Source organism: Eschscholzia californica, unplaced genomic scaffold, assembly GCF_041429995.1.
Source record: "Eschscholzia californica isolate CP2 unplaced genomic scaffold, dmEscCali1.0.p SCAF_1, whole genome shotgun sequence".
NCBI lineage: Eukaryota > Viridiplantae > Streptophyta > Magnoliopsida > Ranunculales > Papaveraceae > Eschscholzia > Eschscholzia californica.
In genome coordinates this window covers 21,695,498-21,705,328 of record NW_028238198.1, presented here as the reverse complement: position 1 = coordinate 21,705,328, position 9,831 = coordinate 21,695,498, and the positions used below count along the sequence as shown (strand labels likewise).

The following is a 9,831-nucleotide window of genomic DNA, read 5'->3' as shown; positions in this document are numbered from 1 at the left end:
GAGCACAAGTGACCGTTGGATCGTGAGTTCAGGCATCATGTTAGTAAAACTTTTAAGTCCAAGTGAGAATTGCGAGAAAAAGGATAGGATCGAGCTATCACATCCCCCCGATCGTTAATTCCGCCAAACCCGACGAAGTAAACACACACTCTTCCTCTCTCTCTCTCTAACCCTTCTTCAATCTGCAACATATCTTCGATAACGAAACCCTAGATTAGAATAAAACGTAAACATAGATGAGTAAGATTTGAATCTGATTGGTTAAGTTCGTGGTGGTGATTAAATCAAAGATTTGAAGTTCAGAAGAAGAGGTAGAAAGAGAAAATTAGGTTTTGATTCGAAATCTATTTCATTTGTCAATGGGAGCTGCGGGTTCAAAGCTTGAAAAGGCTCTCGGAGATCAGTTTCCTGAAGGGGAAAGATACTTCGGTCTCGAGAATTTTGGTAACACTTGTTACTGTAACAGCGTCTTACAGGTTTGTTTTTTTAAGCAAATCTTGTCTTTGTTCTATATTTGATTCGAAATTGCTAGAAGTTTCTCTCTCTCTAGGTTATTTTTAATTTAGGGCTAATTTTAGGTTTTTTTTTTCTTGTATCTTTAGATTGTTTAGGAAATGATGAAATTACATGGTTTAATTGAATTGTATAAAGTTAATTGTAATTAAGCCAGAAGTAATACTGTATTTGAATTTGGTTGGGGGATTCTTATAATGGGTAGAATTGGAAATGATTTTAGATTATGATACGTGTAGGAATCTGTTCATTAGAATTGCTTTGGAATAAATTTTTGTTAGTAAGTTGTAGAAGTTTTGCCAAATGCCAAATGATTTTAGTAAGTTGTAGAAATATAAGTAAAGATAAAATGATAAGTATTTGATGGCTAAGCTTACCTAAACCCCCATCCTCAAGTTATAAAAAGAAAATGAAAACAGATCAACTCAAAGCATTTTATCATTAACACCATTAAACATATGGGAAATGCTTATAGTTTATATTTTCTCTTATTGTGTAATATTGGTGTGGGAATTTTGCACCATTATATGTGAACTAAGTGATAAATGTAAATGGTTTAAATTAGATTTCATTTTCCCATTGCGTAGACATGTGAGTGAGTGGGCAACGTTACTTACCGAAAAATGCATGTTGTTCAATATGTAATGGACACCACCAAAAGATGAATTTATATTTTGGAAAGTTTCGTATGGTAAACTATTAGATCAAAGAGAGAGAAGGTGGCATTGTAGAAGTGAATAGGGGCCTTAGCTTGATCATGAAAGAGATTAATTGTGTAAATATTTTAGTTGCTTAACCTTAATCGTAAATAGTAAAATCAATTAATACTACATTTACCTTCAGTTATGTTTGCCGAAGGTTCTTTCTCATAATGATCTTTGTTTTTGTTTGCAGGCCCTTTATTTTTGTGTTCCATTCCGTGAGCAGTTGCTTGAATATTATACAAACAACAAAAACCCAAATGACGCAGAAGAGAATCTTTTGACATGCTTGGCGGACTTATTCTCACAAGTAATATTCTGTTTGCTCTGATTCTATTGGGTTGTTCTTAAATGAATTCATTTGTTTTCGTCATTATTTGTCTTGGTCCTTGCCGTAAAGTTACATGGTGTAGTACTGGGTTTGATTGTATTTGTTGTCTGCCTGGGTGGCCATGCTTATATGTATGTTTAAGGTTCGGCTTACCAGCCCTAAAGACAAAAAAAGTTTTGATTTAGATAAGGAATAAATTTGAGTTATAAAGATATACAGCCAAAGATGTGGTAGGCAGATGAAAATTTTTAAGTTGCTAATTTCAGTTTCTTCTTTCATGCAGATAAGCTCCCAGAAGAAGAAAACTGGTGTCATCGCTCCTAAGCGTTTTGTACAAAGAGTGAAAAAGGAAAATGAGATTTTTCGCAGCTACATGCACCAGGTATGACATGGAAGCTGCCTTGCATGCTTAGTTTTTAGGAGCCTGCACCATTTTTTTTAAATAGGAATTATTTAATGACCAATGACCTATCTTTCAAAGAAACCAGCACAAAAGTTATGCTAGCCAGAGTTTACATGTGTTCGTTTTTAATATATGGTAGATTAGGCTTTAGAGGTGGTGTGTTGGGATCATGGGTGGCTAATCCAGAGATTTACTTTTGGTTCAGTTGGATAAGTATGATTTTTCTTAGTCATTTAAATACCTTCTGTCTGTGGTAGTGTGGTATTACCTGTTACTCTGTTACCAATCTTAACTTCTTGTTTACTCACTTAATCCTTCCTTAATTCATACAATGCTGTGAAATAGCAGTATCTCGTTACTCGTCTAATCTATTTTTTGTTTGGTAGGATGCCCATGAGTTCTTGAACTTCCTGCTAAATGAGCTTGTCGACATACTGGAGAAAGAATCTAAGGCTGTAAAAACTCCAGCAGAAACTTCATCTGCATCTGAGAGGCCTGTGAACGGGCTGAGTGCTCAACCCAATGGTGTCTACAATAAAGAGCCACTGGTTACCTGGGTTCACAAAAATTTTCAGGTAAGTCATATACCTGTTAATTGTCTATATGTGGTGTCTGGAATATCTAGATATTGCGTTCAATTGATATCACATTAGTAGTGCTTTAATGTTGTGCGTTAACGGTTAACATGCAGTTACAATGATCAATATCTAATTTAATTGTATCCTTCGCTTCTAGCACTTGTGGACATGGAAACTTAAAATTTTGTATTAGACTATTAACCAGGCAACTCAATGTCCAATAACTAAAGACCAGAAATGATTAGATTCGCAGGATTCTTAGCCAAGTGGCTCCTTAAAACACTTCTCCGGTAATTAGGTAGCTATTGTCTAGTTTGATGATTCTTAAGAACTGAGAACACGGTCAAAATATACAATTGCTTCATACCACTAATATTCTCGTCGTTGCCACTGCATCAACGTTAATAGGAGAATTTGGCAACCAACCTTAAATGGAATTTTTTTGTTGGTTAATAGTATAAGTAGAGCCAAGTAAGAGGTTGCGTCAAGAAAGAGCTTCAATCATTTTTTGGGAGGCCAGTGTTTCCCTTTATGAAGCTTGAGGTTGTAATTGAGAAAAGGGTACCTTGTACAGCTTATACTTTTTGGTTCTACTCGTGAATGTACAGAAAAACTATGTTCAATTTATATGGAAAAAGTATATACTTGCATAAATTGTTCTTAAATGATCACAGAAGAGTCTATGTGGCAGATCTATATCAGTGCTTGTTCTATGTTACATAACCTCAGTGTTCCTGAGTGCTATTTAAATGCAGGGTATATTGACCAATGAAACAAGATGCTTAAGATGCGAGACTGTAACAGCAAGGGATGAAACATTCTTAGATTTGAGCCTTGACATTGAACAGAACAGTTCAATCACAAGCTGTCTTAAGAATTTCAGTTCTACTGAGACATTAAATAGGGAGGATAAGTTCTTCTGCGACAAGTGCTGCAGGTACCCTTAGCTCCAGTGTTTTGCATTTCTTTTTTTATTTTATTAATTGATGATGAGAACTTGAGATATGCCCGAAGTACATCTCCATTCCTCGTCCTTGGGCAGTACAAGGTTGGGTTCGTGCCGAGAATTATTATTTCTCTCAGCAGTGGATTTGAAATGTTGTCGAAGCCTATTGGCAAGATAATGCTTCTTTCCCTTCGACTGTTGCTCGTAGCCGTACTCGGTAGTTGATATCATGTCACCCTAATCAGATATTTAGTCAACCACTTTTTGAAATCTCATTGCTTTACAGTGAACGAAACTTAACAGTAGGAAGTGGGATGGGCTCAGGATTAGACATGTCCGATCCTAACCAATCCGAGTGGAGTAACTCGGCGAGTTTCACCAACTTTTATATATATTTAATGTATATTTGCGTACATACATATGTTTGTACATATGCGACAAATTCTACTCCAATCCGAATTAAACCCCCAAAGTCATAGCTTCTGATGCAGGGAGATTTTCATGAGATACTCCAAGTATCTTGGATATCTTAAAATCTAGTTATTTTAGTAGAATAATATTTTTGTTAGTAGAGAATTATTATTTTTAGCAGTTTTATATTTTTAGGAAACTTTTTAGGTTTTAGATTCTAGTATTTTATTTATTTAGAAGTTGTTATTAGAATTTGATTAGGTTTAGGAAAGTAGTATTTTATTTATTAGAAATTGTTATTTGAGTTTGATTAGGTTAAGGGAACCCTAAGTCTATATAAAGGGGGATCTAGGAGTTGTTTTATTCATTCAATCAATAAAATTCAGTATTTTAGTATTCTTGTTATCAATTTCGGTTCAATAGTCTTTAGACGGAGTTCTAAGGCTTTTATCAGTTTTTCCGCTGCGTCAGTTGGCATCAAGAGCGAGGTTTCTCCTGGCTTAATGGCAAAAGACGAAGTTAGAAACACAAACCTCGACGGTGAACGAGGTAACAATGTCATGTGGGCAAAAATTGACGGTTTGAGTCATCAACTAACCCAAGTTATGGAGATGATTAACAACCTGAATGTCAATACAAACCCTAGGCAACCTATTAACAGAGAACGTGTTGAGGGATTCGCCCACAACCAAGCTGTTAATGGAAACGAAGGCAGAGAACAACCACTTCAACAATATGTTGGCAACCAAGAAAATAGAGGTAACTATTATCCTAACCAATTATATCCGCGTAGATATTATGATGAATACAAAATCAAGGAAGAAATACCACTCTTCAATGGTTATTTGTCGGTCGAAGAGTTCCTTGATTGGCTACATGGGGTTGAGCGGCAAGTGAATATGTCATATACTGTTCCTGGTGAACAGATGGTAAACATTATTGCTTGTAGACTGAAAGGAAGTGCTGCTGTTTGGTGGGATCAGTTACAACGTCAAAGAATGGGGCAAGGAAGGGATCCAATCCAGAATTGGCCGTCTATGAAAGAAAACCTGAGGGAGAGGTTCTTACCACCAGATTATCAACAACACTTGTTTATGACTTACCAGAACTGTAGACAAGGATTGCGTTCGGTGGGTGAGTACTATAAGGAGTTTTCAAAACTGGCTCAAAGAAACAATATGGAGAACATTATAGAATATGAAGATGTTGTAGCAAATCGATTTTTAAGCGGATTAAAATTTTGTTTGCGAGAAAAAGTGGGGATAGTTACAGTATGGACTATTCAGGAGGCGTACAACTTGGCCCTAAAAATTGAAGCTGAGGAACGGGAATATAGGAAGTTTGGATTTCGGAGGGAAGGACAACCTCACTTAACTATTAAAAAGGTAAAAACGACTCCCTTAGAGAATGTTGAACCACCACAAATTGTGAGCATAGAAAATTCAAGTAATATTACTCACAAATCAAAATCTAACATTATTGTGGTCACAAATAAATCTCCTGATATCAATTTACACGGTAAGGAATTTGTTTCTGAAGAAATTATTCAGGAAATTGAGTTAAAGGAAGTGGTTCAACCAATTGAGTCAAAGAAAATTCTTCAGGAAATTGAGACAACGGACGTTGTTCAGAAATTTGAGACAAAGGACATTGTTCAAGAAGCTGAATCAAAGGAAGGTGTAAAACTTCGGAAGTCAAACATTAGTCTAATTGAAGTTCCTTCATACGAAGATCCGTTCTCAGAATTTGGCGAATCAAAAATTGTTTCACGTGGATTGATAAGTTGTTTTATTAGAAAGTCTTCATCGAAGTTCGTAATTTTCAATCACTATACTCATGATCTATACAAGTTTATTTTTAGAGTGAAAAGGGAGTTTGAATCACATCAAAAATATAGTCCGCAAATTTTCTGTGACTTAATAAAGTCTCTCGTCCAATCTGATAGCTTGGTGATTCCCATGCACAATTCACGACAAAGTTTTCTAATGGGTGTACCATTCAAGACAACCTTCCAATCAATCAGTAAACTCGAGACGAGTTTCTTTGAAGTGGAGGAGACTGATGCAGGGAGATTTTCATGAGATACTCCAAGTATCTTGGATATCTTAAAATCTAGTTATTTTAGTAGAATAATATTTTTGTTAGTAGAGAATTATTATTTTTAGCAGTTTTATATTTTTAGGAAACTTTTTAGGTTTTAGATTCTAGTATTTTATTTATTTAGAAGTTGTTATTAGAATTTGATTAGGTTTAGGAAAGTAGTATTTTATTTATTAGAAATTGTTATTTGAGTTTGATTAGGTTAAGGGAACCCTAAGTCTATATAAAGGGGGATCTAGGAGTTGTTTTATTCATTCAATCAATAAAATTCAGTATTTTAGTATTCTTGTTATCAATTTCGGTTCAATAGTCTTTAGACGGAGTTCTAAGGCTTTTATCAGTTTTTCCGCTGCGTCAGCTTCACACTTCCTGCATTGAACTCAGAAGTTCACTATAGGATTGGCTCAGGCTACTCTCCTATCCTGATATTACTGACGAGTTACTAAGGTGAATTGCCCGATCCAACCTACTTATGGTAGAAATTAATTGTGAAAACAATTCTTTGATTGAGTAAAACTCTGAGGGACTCGAGCACAAAAAGATACTTTAAACCCCACAAACTGATAAATCATATGTTGGTTCTCTTATATGCAGTTTGCAGGAAGCCCAGAAGCGGATGAAGATAAAGAAGCCTCCTCACATCCTAGTTATCCATCTCAAGCGCTTCAAGTACATTGAACAGCTCGGACGATACAAAAAGCTCTTATACAGGGTGGTATTCCCACTCGAACTGAAACTAAGCAACACAATGGAGGACGATTCAGAGTATTCCCTATTTGCAGTTGTTGTTCATGTCGGTAGTGGGCCCAACCATGGACATTATGTCAGCCTTGTGAAAAGCCACAACCATTGGTTATTCTTTGACGATGAAAACGTAGAAATGATTGATGAGTCTGCAGTTCAGACATTCTTTGGATCAGCCCAGGAATATACAAGCAACACCGACCATGGTTATATTCTCTTCTACGAGAGTATTGTTACAAGTAGCAAGAACTGAGTTGGGGAAGGAGATAGATTTGACTAACATGGTGAAGTTTTCTCAGTTTCAGGTTTGATTTCCTATACCTTACTGTACTTCTTTATCTTCCCGATTATATAAAATGTGGGAAGAGCTCATGAATAGTGGTTACTTTGAGACATATAAGTTGAGGTGGTGATTTAACATGTACAGTTGATGGTGGTAGAACGCAAACTGTTTTCTTTGTTGAACAATAAGAAAAGGTGAAGTGTAAATGGTTTAGAGAGAGAAAGTCTCTCTATGTTTTCTCTCACTCTTATTTTGCAGGTAGTATTTATTCAGAATACAATATGGAAATTTAGACTCATATTTCTTAAAATCACCACTTGAATGTTATTGAATGGGGACTAGGTTACAGCTTATCTCGAGTAAGTTTTAGATAGAATTGGTTTTTCTTCTTCCTCTCTCCTTTAGTCGCGCATCATGTCCATCATCACCACCGTGACCACCACCATTCTCTAGGAAACCCTGGTCGAGCTTTAGCTTGTGAAACCCGACTTGGCCCCAGTGGGGAAAAAATTGTTTCAGAGAAAAAAGATAGAAATTAAGAAATTTAATTGCACTTCCACTTGACACCTGTTGTAGAGATAAACTCACCGTCACCTTCTTGTTCTGAAAACTTCTGTGGCTCTAACCCCGGGGTCAGAGTTGTTAAAGTAGACTGACGTAAATATGGTCTTGATAGTGTCAACAAACTGGTCATGCTATCTGGCTGCTCGTTGGAGATCTTTTTTTTTTTTTTGTTGAACTAACGTTGGAGATCTTTTTACAAGGTTATAGTTCTAGTTCTTAACGGCTTCCCTCTATAACATAAAGGATCTAAAACCACAACCTATAAACAGTGCAGGTACTTCTCAATCTGACTTTTAAGTTTTGCAGAATAATAAATCAATCACATGGTCGGGTGGATACCTTGGATAGATTGTGTGGTGGGCGATATCGAGTGTCGTCCTAACAAAATGTTCACCCAGAGTCAGAAAGTTACTTTTTTTGTTTTGTTGAAACGAGTCTCTAAGTTACTTCGTCATACAAACAATGGTGAAAAGGAGAGAACGAATATTTTGAACGTGATTTAATAATTTGTTTGAGAATCGACTACGAAAGTCATTTCAAGGCATTTATACATCAAAAAGATGATAAGCACGATAATTGTCAAATTTTAAGCTCTTACAGGACCGGTCCTAAATTCAAACTAAACTACGACCTAAAGCCAACTAAACTTGTCCAATAAACCATAAACTCCACCTTTGATAGGAATCGAAGGTGAAATCTCGAAGATTTTGGAGTTTATGGCAATCCTCTTAACCCATTGCCTACCAAATGTTGACTTTTATAATTTGATTTGGGGTCGACACCAACCAAGTGGTTGATAGTGTTGACATAAACTTCAGAACCATGGAAGTCTCAGGCTCGATACCTATAGAAGGTGGAATCCATATATATTGAATTTGGGCTATTAAAAGTGTAAACAATATGATATGTTTGTCGGGTGCTTATGACATCTTCATGATATATCAATGTCTTGTAACGAATATAACGTAGATCGTAGTTGTTTTCTCAAAAAAAAAAAAAAAAATTTGGCTTGGGCGGCCCACTTTTTGTGGGTAAAATAAAAATTTCCTTCTACAGTTTAAACGGTTCTCTCCGGTCTCCCCACCCACATGCCCTAAATTCGTAAACCCTAAACCCAGCGAAATAGAACTGGGTTCCTGAGCGTCTGAGATATACCAGTCCTCGTTTCTTCAAATTTAGAGAGAGAAAGTTTGATAGAGATAGAGAGAGATGAGGCTTCTTACACACAATATGCTCTCAAGCAACATCAAAGGAGTAACAAACGGATTCCCACTCGGATTAGAAGTAGTAAAATCCGTTGAAAAAGAGGTCGAATTCAGTCCAGATTTCCTCAGGAACATGTTTGTGAAAATCGAATGGAAAGCTTTAGTTGATGCAGCAAAAACTATGGGTTTTGAAGATCTACCTGAAGAATCAGATTCATCTATGCTTGATTCAGATGAGTTCTTGAAAAAATTTCATCATGCTCTTTTGGAACTTCATCTTGAAGAAGGTGCCCTAATTTGTCCTGAAACTGGACGCAGGTTTCCTGTTAGTAAAGGAATTCCTAATATGCTTCTTCATGAGGATGAGGTTTGAAAAAGATTTGATTTTTCAACCTTTAATTGCTTTTTCTTTCATGTTTTGATTTTGGAGTTATGTTGTTTGATTGAAAGAGGAATGAAATTAGGGTTTTGTTTTTTTGAACCTGGATATTCTGAAATGAGGGTTTTGATTTAGTATTATTACTTTATGTATGATTAATCTGAGTATGGAATGGATTTTAGAGGAACAAAAATTGAGGTTAGGGTTTTGATTGTGTACATTGGTGGAAGATTATACTGGTCTAGGGCACAAATAATCTGTTGTGCAAATATCTTCAAAATACAGAATTTTGAAGGGCAACAATGCTTCAGCTTTTTCCTAGTCTCCCCCATCTCCGGCCTCCAGTACATATCACAACCATCACCTCCGGCCACCACCATTTTTTATTTTTCCTCCTTGGCCTCTCTCTCTTCTCCTCCCTCTGTCCATCCCTTCGGGCGAAGGGGGTGGTCTCCTTAGCCGGAACCCTTAAGAGAGAAAGATCCTTAATGAAACAGTGTGAAAGAAGAGAAATAGTGGTGGTGTGAGGATCTAAAATTCTTTTCATGACCTACCACAAAACTCCCTTTAGACCATAATGAAACAATTTCGCAATATATGGAAGCTACATTTTGTTCATCGAAATCCATTCTGAAAGATATTGGTTGCCCTCTACTGTGGATCGTATGAGCCC

The 9,831-nt window shown here is 36.3% G+C and overlaps 2 protein-coding genes across 2 annotated transcripts; both read left to right on the top strand.

Annotated features, from left to right (window-relative positions):
* LOC147565125 (ubiquitin carboxyl-terminal hydrolase 3) lies at nt 1-7,254 on the top strand. The gene is made up of 6 exons (XM_086651625.1): nt 1-476; nt 1,408-1,524; nt 1,829-1,927; nt 2,335-2,523; nt 3,282-3,463; nt 6,578-7,254. Exons 1-6 carry the CDS (start codon nt 360-362, stop codon nt 6,978-6,980), a joined length of 1,107 nt encoding a protein of 368 aa, XP_086507751.1. The 5' UTR covers nt 1-359; the 3' UTR covers nt 6,981-7,254.
* A 1,392-nt stretch (nt 7,255-8,646) lies between these two features.
* Nucleotides 8,647-9,260, top strand: LOC147565124 (multifunctional methyltransferase subunit TRM112 homolog A-like). Its single transcript, XM_086651624.1, has one exon. It carries the CDS (start codon nt 8,784-8,786, stop codon nt 9,150-9,152), a length of 369 nt encoding a protein of 122 aa, XP_086507750.1. The 5' UTR covers nt 8,647-8,783; the 3' UTR covers nt 9,153-9,260.
* The last annotated feature ends 571 nt before the right edge of the window (nt 9,261-9,831 follow it).